Source organism: Belonocnema kinseyi, chromosome 8, assembly GCF_010883055.1.
Source record: "Belonocnema kinseyi isolate 2016_QV_RU_SX_M_011 chromosome 8, B_treatae_v1, whole genome shotgun sequence".
Lineage (NCBI taxonomy): Eukaryota > Metazoa > Arthropoda > Insecta > Hymenoptera > Cynipidae > Belonocnema > Belonocnema kinseyi.
Window position 1 is genome coordinate 69,310,329 of NC_046664.1, and position 19,139 is coordinate 69,329,467.

Consider the following 19,139-nt stretch of genomic DNA (forward strand, 5'->3'; position numbering starts at 1 on the left):
AAATTTTTCAATAAAATGATAATTTGATTAAGGTTCTACCTATATGGACAAATTTTCAATTTTTAAAATTTTAATGCCAAAAACACTAATGCTTTAAAACAAAAAAAAGAAGAAACGAAGAGTTTCCAACAAGAATGTTAAACTACAATCAAGAAAGATGAATTTCAAACGAAATAGTTAAATTTTTAACAAAATAAAAATATATAAAAATTTTCAACCATAAATGTAATTTTTAAGTTTTCAGTAAAAAAAACTAATCTTTAATAAGAAAACAATAAAAGACGAATTTTGAACTAGTTCAATCCAACTGCAAAAGAAAAATGAAAAAAAAAGTTGAATCCTGAAACAATTTTCGAAATTGTTTTTTTTACAAAGCAGTAGAATTCTGATCCCGAAAAGATGTGCATTTTCAACGAAAGAGTTATTTATAACAAGGCGAGATAAGTTCTGAAACAAAAATATAATACTAGACGAGAAAAGGTAAAAGTTTATTGGAAACAGGAGAAAAAATAAGAATTATTTTTAAAAAGAGGAAAAGAGTTTATGGATGGTCCCTAATTATGCTTACGAAAAAGGGTTTCGTAGCCTATTAGGACTTCAATTAAGTGATTCAAACATCTACCTCTATTATTTTCCTTCCCCTACTCCCCCTACTTACCCTCCCCTCACTTAACCTTCGTTCACCCTTCCCTAACTTCTTCCTCATTCCCTACCCCCTCTCCTCGCTATCTTAGATAATATTCCCCTTCCATAACTTTCCTACCAGAGCGATCACTTTCCCTTACCTACTCATTCTCATTTCTAATAATTTCCCATACTTTTCGCTCTCACGCTTACTTCTCCTGATCTCTATTTTCACAATTTCCTCTACATTCCTTCCCCTGATTACTCCCACTTTACATTACTCTACTCCCCTCGTTTCCCTTACGAAGCCACTCCTCATTTAACCTATTATCTCTCCCTTTTATTTCCTCTAACTTTATACTTCCCCTCTCTGAATTTCCCTTTACACCCCCTCCACTCATTTAACCTCACAACGCCACCACTCAATTCGTCAATTTCTTAATTCCTCCTTTATTTACCTTAATTTCCTTTACTTACCTCTCCTCATTTTTTGTGCTTCATCTATTTTCCCTCAACTCATTTCCCCTTATTTTCCCTTCTTGGATAAGAGTACGACAGATGGACAATCATGGTTCGATTAACGGTTATATAAAATTTCATTTACATTTCGTGTTTAGAAATAGGAGGCGGGTCAGTATCAGTGGCACATTACATGTAGGGGGTGGGGTCGCCTAAATGTCACAAATTGTTACAAGTGTGAGTCGTAAATCACTGGAAATAGGTTTAGGTAATATATGGACGCTCCCTGACCTATTTTCGAGGAATGCATTAACTTTTTCCCTTAATATAAGTTATATAGAGGAGATAGCCTCATGAAGTGGATAAGAGCCCAGCCTAGTTTTATAAAAAACTGTGTTTAAAGATACTTTTAGTCAAGAATGATTCTAAATTGGTATATAAAAAAGCATATCTACCCATTTATAAAGGAAGTATTTTTAAACATAAGAGGTTTCTTATACATATATGTGGTCCATTCATGTTTAGAAGTACTTCTTTCTTCTTTTATATTAAAAATATTCTCCTCTATTTCCGTTTCAATCTTTGACAAACACAGTTAAATCGACGTTTCTTACATTGTTTTAAATGGATAATATCAAAGTAATTTGTTAATTTCGTAGAACCTCTTTTTTCATTAGTTAGGTAAAAGTATTTAAGAGTATTTATGCAATTTCATTCTCCTTGTCATTTTTTTTAATTCCAATTGACGAATAATTTTTGAAGAACAAGAAAAAATCTGACTGAGTCTGGATTTAAACTGGGAACGCCGTTATGCATGAGTAGAGCGTTGACAAATTACGCAACCGAGACCTTAGCAGATCCCTTCTTTTTTATAGCTATCTTTTTTACAGTAAAATATCATACGCATTTCTGTGTTGAGAAAATATCCCATTTTTGATTAACGTGAGTTTAATCTAATTAATTTTTAATAGCCGTTATTGTCGTTTGAAGATGCTATCGTCCCAGTTTAAAAAATGTTTAAATAAACATTTTGTGTATCAAAAATTGTACATTTATCATATTGGAGAAATACTTTTAGTCTTCTCCTGCAAAAAGTCCAGCTATAAAGGACAAGAAATGATCTGCGAAGGTCTCGTTGTCATAATTCGTTAACTTTAAACTCATGGATAGTGGCGTTCTGGGTTCAAATCCAGACTCAGGCAGATTTTTTCTTGTTCTTCAAATATTATTTGCCAGGAGTAATCGTTTTAACATAGCCACTTGTATTAATTAAATAATATATAGGTTCATAATATCCTATAAAATAAAATCTTACATTTTATTATTGCCAGCATCATTAATATTTTAGTTTTTCGATTTGTGGTAAAAATAATTTTTATATACAAAATATAACTTTCTAATGACTATTAATTTATTTGTTAAAAGATTCGAAATCATAAAAATTGGGCATTTTATGCCAGACGTAAGTAATGTTAAAAGAAAGTAGTGTGATTGAAGAATATTTTAAAAAGATTTTTGAAAATTTTGAATACGTCGGAAAAGAACGTACAAAATTTTTAAAAAATTTGATTTTTATTTCTCAGGATTTTACTCAATATTGATACAATTAGGAATTTTAGTATTTTCGAAGAAATTCACAAATATTTGATAGATTTTCGAAAAACTGTTGTATCGTTCCGAAATTCAGAATGAGTAATAAAATATTTGTCATAAAGTGGCCTTGTCCCAAATTTTCGGGATGAGTAGCCAAGACGCATTTTCAAATTCTATATTGTTTCAGGACGACTAAACACATTTCATTAATATTATCATTTATAGCTTTTGAAATTTTAATGGTAAATTTTCAAAATTTAATACTATTCAATTTAAGAAAATTTGAAATTCAAATTTCTTACAATAAAAAATTCTTCGATTTTAACGATTCAAAATTCTCTAATTTTGAAAATTTACAACTGAAAACTCTTCAATTCTGAAAAATATATTAATGAAACTTCATTAATTATAATGATTTTAAAGATCAAAAATTCAAGGCAGAGTTCAGCTAAAATTAATTTTTCACGAAAATTCAGTATTTTTACCAAACAAAAATGAAATTTCAAAACAAGAAAATAATTTTTTTCCCAAAAAAATGAGAATTTTATAGTCAAAAATATCAATCTTAAAAAAGTGGCAAATTTAGATTTTTAGTTAAAAAATTAATCTTATACCAAGACAAGCTTTTCCACCAAACAGGTAAACTTTCAATCGAAGGCACAAAAGCCTTCAATAAAAATAGTTGTTGAAAGTTGAAAAGTAGTTGCATTTAAAAAAAAAAAAATTTTCAACATAATAGTTCATCTTTCAGCCAAAGAGCTATTTTTTAATTAAAAATTAAAATCTTGAAAAAATAAATTATTTCTTAACAAAGTGATTCAACCAAATATTTTAAACAAAATAGTTCAATACTCAAGCAAAGAAGAAGAATTTTTAATCAAAAAGTTTTATTTTCATTAAAAAAAAAAGAAATTCCTACAAAGCCAGATAAATTTTTTAATCAAAAAGACAAATTTTCAAAAAAAGAGTTGAGTTTTCATCTAAAAAGATTTTGATTGACTTTTTAACACAAAAATACGAATTTTAGGCAGAAAGTAAATTTTCCGGGAAATAGTTGAATTTTTAATAAAATAGTTGAATTTTTATCCAAGAAAGATGTGGTTTCCTCTAAAACAGATTAATTAAATTGAAAACTTAAAAAAATTGTTCAATTTTCATCCGAATAAGACTCCAATTCACTTTTCAACACCAAATTCAGAATTTTAAACAATAAGTTCATTCCCTAATAAATAATCGAATTTTCAACAAAAAATTTGACTCTCTAAAAAATTAGTTAAATTTTCATCCAAATAGTTCCCTTTTTGTCAAAGAAAAATGTAAATTCTACTAAACCAGGCGGGTTTTTAAATTAAAAAGAAAAGTTAACAAAAAATTGAGTTTTCTAAAAAAAAAAAAAGATTTTAGTTGACCTTTCAAGACAAAAATACCAATTTTAAACAAAAAGTAAATTTTCTAGGAAATAATTAAATTGTGAACAAGAAATTTTTTTTTAGTCAAAAAGATGCAATATTTATACTAAAAAAGATAACCTTACGAATAAAAAAGACGAATTTTCAGAAAAGATAGTTTTTATCTAAAAAAGATTTAAGTTGACGCATCATGATCAAAATATGAATTTTGAACGGAAGGTTAATGAAGGATCCCCTCCCCCTTCCGTTACAAATCGTATCAAATTTCTCGAAACTCTCCTCCTCCTCCGTGAGCTTGTACGTAATTTTAAGTAAGCTTTTTCCGTATTGAAATTGTGAAATTGTTTATAAAATAAACTGCTATTCGAAACATAGACCAGGTTATTAAGAAAACAATTGTGAAAGATTTTGATCAAAATATAGTCTTGACCTTGACATATTCAGCCGAGAAGGTCTTCACAAAAGTGGAATTGTAAAAGGAGAAGCTGAATGGATATAGATTTGCTGGATTATCGTGTCGATTATTCAATCATACCCTTTTTAGCTCGAGTAGTAAAAATCTTAAATAGATGAGACTTTGGAAGGAAACCTTGCGCTGTGATTGACAATATTAACGAGATAACATGACCGGGCTTACGTAATCAGGACTAATTTCGAACTGGGTCATGCGTGCCAGAAAATTAAGCAGATATTTGTTCGATAGTCTTTTTAAATGCCAAAAGTCACATCCTATTCACACCCTTTCCATTTATATATTTAGGATTTTTTAAATTTTCAAATAAATTCAAAAATATTTTATTAATTTCCCGAAAATTTTCTTAAAATTTTGTACAAATCTTAAAATTTCAAGAGAGATAGGAATTTAAAGATAATTGATGTCAATAAAATACTAAATTATAAGGCCCTTTACAACGATAACGCATCTGCACATTCATCGCAGCTCATTCAGAAATTTCTGGTGAAGGACGACTTTATACAATATAGGCAGCTCCCATCGAGCCCTGACTTGTATCCCTGTGGTTTCTGGTTGTTGTCTAAAATGAAAAATTCTATAAAAGGAAAATAACGTTGAGACTTAGAGGAAATAAAACAGAATGCGAAAAAGCAACTGTCAGCAATTCCACAAGGTCGGATACTTTCAAGGCAGAGCTAGTCTATTTATTTGCAGTTTGAAAAATAAATTGTAGGTTCTATTTTGGATGTGAGTAGCAACCAAAGCTATGATCATAAAATATTAAAAATTTCGACATTCTTCTGAGAAGTCAGAAGATCAAAGTTTTCATCCATTTGGAACAAGATACTATAAGCTTCAAGTATTATATTTTACTGACATAGTAGACGGTAAACATCAAAAACAAACTTTTAAGATGAAAAAATAATCAATTATCATAAATTACCCAATTTTTCACTGTTTAGTGTTCACAGAACTCATACCCTCATTCATTCGTAATACGTACATTTTTTTTAATCGACCGTGCTACATTTCCCACCGCTCCGCTTTACCCGCTTCTTCCCTACACGCCAATGGCCTCTGAAACGTCACAAGCTGACGATTAAGAAGCCCCTTAATCGAGTCGCCACTAAAACTTCTGCGCACCCTGAACGGTTCCCGAGATACCTTTTGTTTAAAAGTTACAAAAAATTCCTCTGGTAACGAATATCTTGGTATTTTTTATAAATCCTGGTCAGTGTTTGCTTAAACAATTTTTTAGAAACAATTTCATTATTAATTAGGATTCATTGTTTATAACATTCTTTACAAATAAAAGAGCTCAATCAACAGAATTGAAAAAAATATTTATTTTTGATACAAGGGCCGCAAGTGACACTTTACCGGTCTATTGTGAAAGTTGCAATACGAACCGCAGTCGAGGCGTAGCCGAGACTAGACGATTACTGAAATTTACACAAAGCAAAGTGACACTTAGGGGCTAAGTGTCAAATACTATTTTTCATTACACCAGTGAATCATAAGTGCATAAACCTAATCTAATTACCCGAGAGTGTCCAGAAACGGAGTCCGGTATTGTGCGTGGTGTAACAAATTGATACTAAAACACCTTAAGTACCCTAAATAGAATACCGTAAATACCCTAAATAGCCTAAATACCCTAAGTAATTTTGTTAATTCTCATCAGAATAAGGTTTTAGATTTGTGTGAAATTTGACCCCCCCCCCCCGTTTTTTTCAAATGTCCACGTTTTGAGACCCCCTGAATCCGAAAAACAGGTTTTCACGAACATGTGCTTCCCTCTGTATGTCTGTATTCCCGCATGTCTGTATGTCTGTATGTCTTCATGTCTGAATGTCTGAATGTCTGTATGTCTGTATGTATGTACACTCCCGGTCAACAAGTATTGCTTACCCTGGGCGAAATTGGTTGAAATTAAAAGATTTAGATCTCTGTCAAAAATTCATTTGTATACAAAAATAAAACATGATTTTAAAGTTTGAGCCAATACCTTTCAAATGAAATTGGCTTGTGTAATTATTAAAGTGACGTGTAGATTAGAAAAAAATCAAAGCGAAATAGACAGGTATTTGTATTTTCATTCAAATTAACTCAAGATGAGATTTTTTTATTGAGTTGTTTTAAAGGTATGATCATTTTTTCGAAAACAAAAACAATTTTGGGAAAAAATGTTTATTTTTTACTATTTTTCTTTAATTAATATTTTCTAACTTTCATACATAAAAAAATATAGTTACAAATGTGGTAATTATATTCTTTTGTGTATACAAGTTAAAAAATATTAAGAAAAAATAAAGAAAAAAAATCGGCCTGCTACATTCTCATCGCGCGCTGGGTTTCGCTCGCGAGTTTGAGCGCTCTTAGGGCGCGCGATTGTTGGTTCTTGCGCTTCGCGCTCTACGATGTATTTATATCGCGCTTCGCGCTCGTTTATGGATTTAACTAGCGCTACGCGCTCGGTTTTTATATTTTCGCACATTCTTGCGCAATCCTTGTAAAATTAAGACTCAAAACATCCACTACTTTAATTTTGTAATTGAGAATTCTCTTTTGTTAAAAGAGCTTAGCTCGAGAGTTTGAGCGCACCTACGGTGCGCGACTGATGACTCTCGCACTCCGCGCTCGATCTTTGAATTTCTCCCGAATTTATGCACAGACCTTTCACAATCAAAGATCAACGGCTCGACGACTGTCATTTTGTGATTGTGAACTCTCTTTTGTTAAAGCACATTCGGCTTCAACAAACACATTCTCATCACTTTTATATCAAACATAATACATTTTGCATGTAACTCTGTCTGGGATTGCTTATTCAGATATTGCAAAATAAAGCACAAATTGTATTTATCATGATTATTTTAATTATGCATAAAAATTGAATCATACTAATTCTTATTTCCAAGTTTTGAAAATTATTTTGTTTTAATCTTATTTTTTACGATTAAAGAAAAACTACTGCGCATCTGCATAGAGGCATAGAGGCATAGGGATTTATATATGATCCTATGTCCTCTATCATCTTTTCTGTTATTTTTATAAAAAAAATAATTTTTTAATTTTTAATTTTATTTTTTACGATTAAACTAAAATATACTCGTCTTATCTAAACATAATTAATAATAAATTTAAATATCTTTTTGGGCAAACAACTTTTGCTTATTAATTTTAGTTTGTACCTTGGTCGTTTTTTCAAACAAATTTAATTTCTTTATTTTGAATGTTATTTCTCACGACTAAAGCAAAAACTTATTAATTTATTTTTTTCATAGCTTGTGCCGTTTGTCGACAAATTAACTTTTTTGTTTTTATTGCTTTTTAAGCATAACACAAAAACTGCGAATCCTATAAGAAATAATTATTAAAAATTTGTAGCTCTTTCTTATATAAACAAGTTTGGTGTCATTTTTTTCGTAGCTTGTTTCGTTAGTACACAAATTTGATTTTTGTATTTTTAAAGTTGTTCTTTACGACTAAAAACAAATACTACGCGTCCTGTCAAAAAGTGATTCATAAAAATTTGTAGATCTTTTCAAGGCGCGCAATTTTAGCTAATTCACTGTTTTCGTATTTTGCATAGTTTGACAAAAAAAATGGAATTTTTTAATTTTTCATTATTTTTGGTACGATCAAATTTTGAATTTTTCAGTATACGACCAAATTAAATACGTTTTTATGATAATCTTATAGGGATTTAAAGCATCAAAGTTTTTTTTCTGACTTTTTTCATATCATGCGTTGTTTGGCTTAAAATGTCATTTCAGTTTTTTTTTTTATTTTGAAAATGCTCTAACTCTAATAATTTTCCTTTTATAGAAAAATGTCATAACGATAAATTGTTTGAGTTTCTGAGTACTACGAATAACCGTAAATAGATGTTATCAATCTTGAAAATATGTGGTTCCAAAAATTTTGAAAATGCGTTTACTTTTTGAATTTTCATCCAAAATAGGTGGTTTACGAACTCATTCTTTCTTTTTAGGCCCTAATAAAATGTGCCAAGGCAGAATCCAATCTGTTCAATTTTTCGAAAGTTATCGTGCCTATAGAATAGAGACTAGAGACGGACAGACAGACACTCTTAAAACGTGGAGTTTTGATGCAAACCAACAAAGGGAAATTTTACATAAAACCAATACCTTCTCATTAGGATGAGAATGTAATAATGAAAAATAAAAAATAAATTTTTATCCAAAGTTATTTTTTCCTTGGAAATACTTATTCTACATATAAAAACAAACATTTTTTCTCTTTGGAGTTTTTTTCTTTAACGCATAGATTCCGAAATATTCAGCATTGAAGAAAGTGTTTTTTTTAATGGCCATATCTTTAAAACAGCTCAATAAAAAAATCTCATCTTTGGCTCATTTTAAAGAAAATATAAATACGCATCTATTTTATTTTGGTCTTTTTCAAATATACAGGTTCCTTTAAAAATCACACACGTTTTTTTTGGTAGGGAAAAAATTTCGAAATTGGAAAAAATTAATCCATTAGATTGACCTTAGGTAAACTCTTTCAGTGTCAAAACTGAAGGTCAAGTTCATTAGCCAGGCATTTTGGATAAAAATGCAAAAAGTGAGCGCATTCTGAAATTTTTTGTGACCACTTGTTTTAAATATTCGAAAATTCACATTTTCTCTTAAAAACGCCTGCTATGAAAAAAGTCAAGAAAAGGAAAGCGTTATGTTTTGAAAGCCCTACAAAATATATTGCTCATAAGGATGTTAATACATAATGGCTTCTCGTATAAGAAAATATCAAGAGACTGAAATGTTTTATTCTTCACCAAAGATAATTAAAATTTTTATAAAATCGATTTTGCTAGTTCAGGGTTTTTGACGATAATAATAGTTGTTAACAATTTAATGAACTGGTATTTTATAGTGTATCGAAAATAATTATACTGTTTACGGTCAATGTAACGTAGAAGAAATAGGTTATCGTGAATAATTACCAAATTGTGGCTTCTAGGGGAGCGTAGATTTATAAAGAATGTATTGTTTATAAAGCTATAAATTATTATTTATATTAATTTTATATTAAATTATTAATTTATATTAATTTATCTTTGCCAATTATTACTATACAAATATAAAACGTGATTGCTGTGATTCTAATTTTAAATTATAAAGTTTAATCACCTAAAAAACTTAATTGTAGAGGTATGGCCTTCTTTTTCAGACAAAACCTTTTTTTTATTTTTTAACAGATTAATGTGGAAATGGTATTAGGAAATAAAAAAGATACCAAAAATATATTAATTTATGAAAAAATTTTCATTCTTTTGAATTGAGTGGAATATCTTTACACCTTTGGAAATCCTTCTGAATTCTTTCAATTTCCTTCCTTGAATTCGCGGAATTTTCTGGTTTCTGATAATTTTCGGAATTTAAAGGGCTTTAAAATAATGCAAAGAATTCAGAAGAATTGAGAAAAATTGAAGAAATTCAAGAAATTTAAGGACTTTAAAGAATTCAGAATATTGAGAGAATTTAGAAGAATTCGAGTTTCAGGAATTTAGAATATTCCAGGATATTATAAAATTTAAGGAATCCAGAATAATTAGGGAAATTATTGAAGTTAGAAAATGCAGAATATTTAAGAAATGCATAAGAATTCAAGGAATTTCAAGAATTCAGAATAATTCAGGAATTCCAATATTTTTAGTCTCATTCTTGGATTTCAGAGATTTCAGAGCGTTTAGAAAGTTCAGAATATTCCAGGAGTTCAAATGAATTTAAGGGATTTAGAATATTCAAGGAATTCAGGATATTCAAACATTTGAGATAAATGAAATAATTTGAGGGATTTCCGAGCCATTAGGAAATTCAGAACATTCGACGAATTAAGTGAATTCAAGGAATTTAGAGATTGCACAGTATTTAAAAATATTTTCCGCTATATTACAAAAACTCTTAAGGTTTCGCTTGGCTTAAAAAGATTTCAAGGAATTTCAAGAGATTTCTAGTCACACAAAAGTATGTTGAGAGATTTTAGGGATTGCCGAAGAATTTGAAAATATTTAAAGAGACTTATTTAAAGAGATTGAAGTTTTTTAAAGTACTTCAGAAAAATTAAGGGATATTATTCAGGTTCAGACATTTTCTTTAGGGTTTAGCAAACTTTCAGAAGATTTTAAATCATTAAAAATTTTTTTGAATGGTTTAAAAGGTTTTAAAGGATTTCAAGAATCCTCAAACCCTCATTTAATCCAAAATAAAATTTGTATACTAAGTTATTAGATTTTAAAGAATAATCATAATTTTCAAACAGTTTAAGATTATCTTGCCGTTTTCCATAAAAAATTGCAATTTTGAGACAAAATTAGTAAAATATGAACAAGATTTGGAATCTTTAAACTATTACGGATTATGTCATTGCTTTTCATTTGAAATTGATATTTATAATAAAAAAATTATATTGCAAAGAAGATTCACAACAATATAACTAATATGCCAATCGTTCCGAATCGTGTTTCTTAATTGTACCAAAATGATTGGCAACGATTGAGCATTTTGCATTTCCAATTGTTCCCAATCGGGTACTTGGAATTTGGCACGTAATGACAGCACTTTTGTCTGGCGGGAATTATTTAGACAGTTTTTTTTAGTTTTTCGGAATTAAAGTATTATTTTATTATTTAAAAATTGTAAGCTGTTATTAATTGAATAAAATTAAACAATTATAAATTAATATTAGAATGTAAATATTTTTTTTCAGAAAGAGGTTTCAATTTTTAATTATTTGGAATTATTAACACATAAATGTATCTTATAATAAAAAAAGTTTTTATTAATTCCACTTTCTAAATTTTTAGTTTATTGAATTATAAGTACTCGAAATGATGGACAAAATTCATTCTAAATTCAACAGTGAATTTACTTCAATGTCGGTGATATTATACTCGGTAATCTTTAGATTATGATTTCCCCTTTACCACTAATGATTGACGTAAAACCAACTTTTTATATCATTTGCAAGGTAGCCACTAAAATTGACGAAAAAATCTGAAATAATTTCCTGGTTGAAATTTTTTTACACTAGTCAATTAAATTCAAAGTTTAGGTTTTGAAGCTGAAAATTTTGTTATTTAAAGTATCTTAAACTAAATTGCAAATTAATCCAATGGAAGTGGAAGTTTTCTGATCACTAAGCGTTCTAAATATTTAATTAAAACATTTCAAATAGCAATTTCGAGTTTAAACGTTCATTAATATATGTAAAAATGACATGCTTCTAGAAACTTTTTTATAACTAAAGCATTTGAAATTGTACAATATGGATTCAGAAGCCTTTAACTTTGTTTAATTTAAAATTATGCCATGTGAAATTTAAGTATGAAAAATATACATTTTCAATCTTGTTTCGATTTTATTTGAATTAGTAAAAATGCAGACTTCAAAAATAGGATTTTAAAATTTAGGTTTCTAAACTGCTTACATTTAAACTTAATAACTTCTTAATTTTAGAATTTCAAATTCAAAGTTGAAAACAATTCGTAAATTAAAAATTAAACCCTTATTCTTTGATATACTAAAATGTCGAAAAACGTCCATACGGTTACATAAGATTTGATGAAATTATGAGAATAACAACTGGATTTAAAGATCAAAAATAAACTTTTTTCCAGACTATTACATAAAAAATTGGACCAAAATTACAGAAATATGTGGCTATTAATCACAGTGTTTCAGGAAGGAGAGAATATACAAAATTGATGTGCTTATGGAAGGAAAACCATTTGTTTTTATGGATTCCGCACGTATTCAATTCAATTTTAAACCTAATGAAACCTAAATGAATCTAATAATATAACATTAATAATTTCAAACCTTTAAAATAGAAATATTTGCAAACAAAATTATTTGAAATATTCAAAATTTAATATTTGAAAGATTTAAAACTAGAATTTTCAAGAATTTGAAATCAAACTTATTTATAAATTCAAAATTGTTATATTGCAAGAAACTTAAAAGGATTGGATTAGTTTTTCTACTTAAAATTTAATGAGTTACCTATAATTTATTTAGTCTGAGTTTCAAAATATTGGCGCCATCCTACCTTCTATAATGTGTCCAATCGTTTTCAATTGGGTATCCCTTATTCTGAGTTACGGGTTAAGTTTTCACTGCAGCATTGTGATTTTGCAATTTATTATTGACATACAGTTTTTTATTCAGGCAAATAAATAAATTTCAAGAATATGAGTATAAAAAGAAGTAAATAAATTTTTCACAATAACATACCGGCTAAATGAAACTACGTACTTTTGAAACTTGAACAATTTTTGATTTTGTGAGGGTTTTTGTCGAAAATTTAAATTTGTCTTTAAGAATTACTATTTCAAAGAAAATACACAAATTTTTAAAATTAACATTTTTCACCAGAAGTCAGTTAAAGGCTTAAAATTGGAAAGAATTTCTTGTTATATTATGTTGGTGATTTTAGTCAAAATTGGATATTTTAAATAAAAAAAATCGTATTATTTTTTAGAATATCGTTTAGTCATTAAATTCACAATTTTTGTATAATTTTATGCCTCTTATACCAGGAATCGCTATAAATTAAAAAAAATTTACAATTTTAGAATAAATTTAGGTTATGTTAATGTTTTTTGCCGAAAATTGTCATTTGTGATCAAAGTGCAATGGTATCATTGTCTATCAGGCTAGATTTTATTATTTCTCGGGATGAATTATGTACAGTAGATAAATTTCAAGAGAAGTACTTCTTATGAAACACATTTAGTAATTATTTATACAATTGTAATTTTTTAAAACAATTTTTTGTCTTTAAAATCGTAAAATACTATTGTTTTCTGGAATTAATGACACAATTAACGGATGTTAACAGTAATACTTTTTTTGTATTACTCTTTTTGTGAATTATTTTCATTTATTTAAAAAAATCTTTTGTCTGTGAATCGTAAAAAGGTATTTGTTTGTGCAATTATAATTTCTGCAATAATTAACATATGTTGGAAGTAATAATTTCTTTAAGGATACTTAGCCATTTTGTAAAAAAAATCAATTGTTTAGATGATTCTTTTTCCTGTAAATTGTTGAAAGTTGTTATTTTCTGCAATTATTAAAAAAATTAACACATTAAATTTTTTTAATATTTCGCAATTATGTCACTTATTATTCACTATTTCCTTATCTTCATTTTAAGAAAAAAAGGAATATACTTCTCTTAGAGCAATTAAATGTAGTTAATTAAACAAATTAATATTGTCTAAATAATGTATGCTCTAAGTTCTAAGATAACGAAATATTGCATAATAAGCGACATAGCTTAAGAGATTAGAAAAAAAAACTTTTATCCAACTTCTCTGTGAAAAGGATCAATTGAATGAAAGATGTTTGTTTAAATAATTGCTAAATATCGACAACAACAAAATTACTCTTAATATTCGTGTAATGTGTTAAAAATTGCAAAAAGGACATATTTTCATGGCATACAGGTCAAAAATGGTTTTTAAACAAATCAAAATCGTTTAAAGAAATATAAATGATAAAAAACTTAAATATCCTCAGGAAAAAAATTTAAACATCTGTTAATTATGTCATTAATTCCAGAAAATAATAAATTTCCACGCTTTAAAGATGAAAAAAATTGTTTAAATAAATGAAAATTATTTACGAAATTTCTAAATACTCTTGAAAAATATATTACTCTTAAAATTCGTCAATTTTGTCATTCAATCTAGAAAATAATACCTCGATCAATCAATTTTCCTTAATTATCAAAAATATTTTCCTGGATTGTCTTTGGTATTGCATGATATAATACATAATATAAAATACAAAAATGTTTTTGAAATAATAATTTTATATTTTAATTTCAAAGAGGACTAAACACACTAATCTTACATATTGCTTAACTCCTGTTTTTAAAATGTTTATAGAAATCCAAATATTTTAGGAAATTTTTGTTTTTATAAAATTAAATGTAAAAGTATTTCTATTTCACAAATAGGAAATTAAAAAAATTTTTAATGTCAAAAGGTTTTATTAATAAGTATCTGATCTTGTGAACAATATTATTTGAGACATGATATCATTTCTAGGGTCAAGTTCAAATTGTCTTTAACTAGAATCATTAAACTGTAATACTGAACTGCAGGAATGTAGACATTTAAATTAAAATTAATTGTTACGCTAGACTGTCCGCTAAAATGTGATATTAACCCTTCTGAAATAAGACTTTAATTTTATTTTATTGGGTACATATTGTTTAATATGCATGCATATGAGTGTATCTGAATAAGGTCGGAATATTCGTTTGAAGGTTGTGTTTAAAATCAAATCGTTGTTTTAAATACTAACTACTGAGTTGTATTTTTCTAAAATTTTCAACCAACATTTTTTTGGGATCCATTTTTTTTTTAAATTTAAGTGTACCGGTAAAAGAGGTAATTTCGGCTATGGGGGGGGGGGGGGGGGGGGGGGGGGGGTAAAACTCGGACATTTCTAAATTCACGCTTTAAATTGATTAAGGCGGTTTTAACCAGAAACTAAAACAGTTAAATGTTAAACTGATTCTAAATTTTGATTAAAACTACCTTAAATAATTTAAACTATCAATCTAGGAATGTCTAATTTTACCCTGCATATACAAAATGACCTCGTTTGGTGGTAATCTAGAAATAAAGTGAAATTGTATGAGGTTAGGGGGTATGGTAACATTTTACAGTCGAATTAAACCAAAAAAGACGAATCTTCAATTTAAAAGTTGCTTTATTTACCAAAAAAAATTAAATATATACAAAAAAATTAATTTGCAAGTCAAAACAGAAATTTTGAACAAGAGTTTAATTTTCATTTAAGAAAGATTTATGCGTGAATAAAGAAAAAAATTTCATTCAAAATGTTGAATTTTCAACTAAATAAATGGATTTATAATGAAAGGGATACATTTCTAATCTAGGAGGTTAATTTTAAACTTAAAGACATACATTTTAACCAAAACTGGTGTAATTGTATTTTAATTTTAAAAAATCGTATTTAAAAAACGATCTCTTACCAAAATGTTAAATTTTTAAGCTAAAAAAATTTTTTTCTAACGGAGTGTTAAATTTTCAGTTAAAAGAATTATTTTTTTAGAAATGAATCCACTTTTCAACGAAGTAGATCAATTTTTAACCAAAGATTAATTGGTATTTTAAATTATGAAACCTGAACCAAAAAAATTAATTTAAGTAAAGCCGTTCAACTTTCAACCAAAGAATGAAATTTTCAACATAAAAAAATTACTATTTAACAAAAAATGTGTCAGTTGAAATTTCAATTGAAAAGATTTTTATTTTAAGTCAAAAGCAGTTGAATTTAACCAAAAAAGAAGATTTTTTAACAAGATACTTGAATCCTCAACTGAAACAAACTAATTTTCCACAAAAAAGTTGCATTTTTAACAAAGGAAATTGATTTTCTGCCAAACAGAGGAATTTTCAACGAAATACATAAACTGTCAACCCATTAGTTAAATTTTAAACCAAGAGGATTAATTTACTGTAAAACTTAAAACTAACTAAGAAGGATACACTTTTAAGACAAAATAAAATAGTTAAATTTTGTGTTAAAAAATTTAGTTTTAAGCAAAAGACTAATCTTTAAAAAAATAGGTTAATTTCCATTGAAACAAATAAAATAAAAAATTATATGATGATTCTTTAAATAAAAAAATTAATTGTTCAGAAAGTAGTAACAAGCTTTTTACGAAACAGTTTAATTTTTAACCAAATATTTGAATTGTTACCTAAAAAGATGAATTTTTAACCAAGAAGATTAGTTTTTCACTAAAAAGTATGAATTTTCAACAAACTACATACATTCTTAACTAAATGATTGCACTTTTAATATAAAAAATGTACGTTTTTAAACTGAAAAAATTCATTTTTAGCATAGAATTAGCAAAAAAAAAAGTTTAAATCTTTATCACTTACAATTGTAAAATTATTTGAATTTTAAGCTATTCGATTGGGAAGGCTTTTAATCAAATAAAAAAATGTTATCTCTCATGTTAGAAATAAATCTTTTGAAATTAGTTGAATCAATCAAGTTTTAGCATCGATTTATTCAAAAAAGTTTAAATCTTTATCACTTGCAATTGTAAAATTATTTTAATTTTAAGCTATTCGATCGTAAAGGCACTTTATAAAAAAAAATGTTAAACCTCATTTTAGAATTAAATCTCTGTGAATTTCCACGAAATCTTTTTAAATCTGTTAAAATATATTTCTTGATAATATTAATAAAAAATATTATTGCCAATGAAGATTATAATATTTAATAAAATTGCCAACAAAAAAAGTTATTTTCCACTAAGCAGTTTAACTTTCAACAAAGTAGTAAAACTTTAATTTAAAACATTAATTTTTAGTAAACAAGAAAAAAGGATAGTAAACAATTTCTCTTACAGTACATGAATTTTCTAAATACAAAAGAGTTGAATTTTCAACCCGATAGTGTGAATTTTCAATAAAAAAGTTCATTTGTACCTTTAAATTTAGATTTGTAACCAGACAATTTCATTTATAACCAAAAAAGATTAAATTCGTATAAAAAAATTGTCAACAGAATAATTCAATTTTGAATCGAATGTTAAAATTTTTTCAGAAAAGCTGAATTCATAATTAAAAGTTTGAAAGTAGATTTTTCAGTTGAAAATAATGAAATCTTAATAAAAAATAGTTACATTTTCTCATTGGTTCCTATTCATTCAGTTTGCATTTAAGCATAAAAACGAGAAAAAGGGGTAGGACTGTGAAGCCTGTCACAAATGAATAGAAAATTGGATAATTTAAAGACTGTTTCCTTAGTTTATGAAATCTTGTTAAGATGGGGGAAGGGACGTGAGTATACCTTACTATATCTTATATTTGTGGGCTGAGGCTAAAAATTTCAGAAAACATCTCACATAATGTTTGGATGACCTCTTATTTGTTATTATTTTGTCATTCACTTACTTAAAAAATATCTTACGTTAGAAATGGGTTTGATCCCCCCCCCCTCTCTCTCTATTTAAGATAGCATAAAAAAAACGTTGATCTACGCTCATACAAACACTTTACGTGATTTATGCACACTCCCCTACTCTGAATAATTAGAAATTGAAATCATTAATATGAAATAATTATTTTAATTCATCTTGACCATTAATTGAGTTAAGTAAATTATTTTATATTTGTGTTTTCAATTAATGAGTATTAATTCTAGCGAGGTTACGCCTACATTATTTTGCCCTAGGTCATCAGTTTTTAATGTTTCCTAACATAAGTTCTGAATCATGAATGAAATAGCAACTGATGCTTCCTCTCACCAATGATCACTCCAAGGACGACTCCAGACAAGGTGACCAATAACAGTAGATTTTCCCGCATCCACTGGGTGGTGTCTGCCGTCACCTTGCGGGGACCCTGCGAGGCGGAAACATCCTGGCCGCCCATCTTGGCGAAGAGGTACTCGGAGAACCTGGAGGATGACTTGTCCGACTTGTCCTCCATCTCTTCACCGACCGTCCTGGCGGAGGTGGAAGATCCCGAGGATCCTGGCTCCCCTTCTCTCGGTCTTTCCCGGCGTACTGCTGGACCCCGGCAGAACCACGCTGACGAGGGGTTGCCGTTTTGGGGATGTTGCTGTAAATCCGCGCGAAAGGACCAATTACGACCACCCACTAGGTGTCGGAGAAGCCTCACGGCCTTCCACGATCCTATTGACTCGATCGTCGTACCGGTTTATCGAACTCACGTCCGAACCCAACACACGGGACCTTCGAGTCCCAAATTCGAAGTTCAAAGAAATTCTATTCAATTTCTGAATCCCGCCCCTAGAGCAAATCCCCCTTTTCTTCCTTTTATCACTCTTTTTTTAAAATTTTCCAAAAATGAGTCTTCCTTAGTTACTTTGATTTATATTTTGAGAGAATTTCTCACAGAGATGGCTTCTCTTTGTGTGGATAAAGCTCAATTTTTCCCAGGTTGCAGACCGGTCGAAGCACTTCGCCGGCGAGAGTATAGTTGCGCAGGGTCAGTTACCCCTAGAATTCTCTAAAGATGTATTTATTCTTTCTCTTCTATTTCTTCCCGGCTCAAGATTTTTAGTGCTTTTTGTTGATGAATTGTGTTGCTTGAGGTTTTGGGCAAGGATGTATTTTGCGGTGAAATAGTTTGTTCTGATTTTGCAAATAGAGAATCGGATGCAGATGTTGGCGAGTGAACTTGTCTGTGAAAATGACAACTTGCGCGATGTGCACCTCACGAAAGATAAGCCCTGACTGGCCATCGAGTGTCGGCCATTGCCGTATTGATTGGTGAAGCTGGCTGGTTCTCGGGCCTGAAGAAAAAGCTTTATCGCATGCGCGAACTAGCCTAACTCGGTTGCTGCGAGAGAGGATTTCCTATATCAGGTATTCAATGGAGGCGCTCAATATTGCAAGGACGAGTCGACAATGGAAAACGAAACAGGAAATATGCAAGTTAGAGGAGACGGTGGTGAACTGGATGTTTGGGGAGCAAAGGGGATGCTATGATTTTAGGGTTGAGAGCGTTACGTTAGTGACGAGGTGGACTTTGCAAAAATATA

At 28.7% G+C, this 19,139-nt stretch overlaps 1 protein-coding gene across 1 annotated transcript in view; it reads right to left on the reverse strand.

Moving 5' to 3' along the window:
* LOC117178968 (excitatory amino acid transporter) overlaps positions 1–18,178 on the reverse strand; it is a 65,361-nt gene extending 47,183 nt beyond the window's left edge. Inside the window, exon 1 of the mRNA XM_033370564.1 lies at positions 17,878–18,178. Coding sequence (XP_033226455.1) covers positions 17,878–18,061 — 184 coding nt within the window. The 5' untranslated portion in view covers positions 18,062–18,178. The remainder of the gene's footprint in view (positions 1–17,877) is intronic.
* Positions 18,179–19,139: the final 961 nt, after the last annotated feature.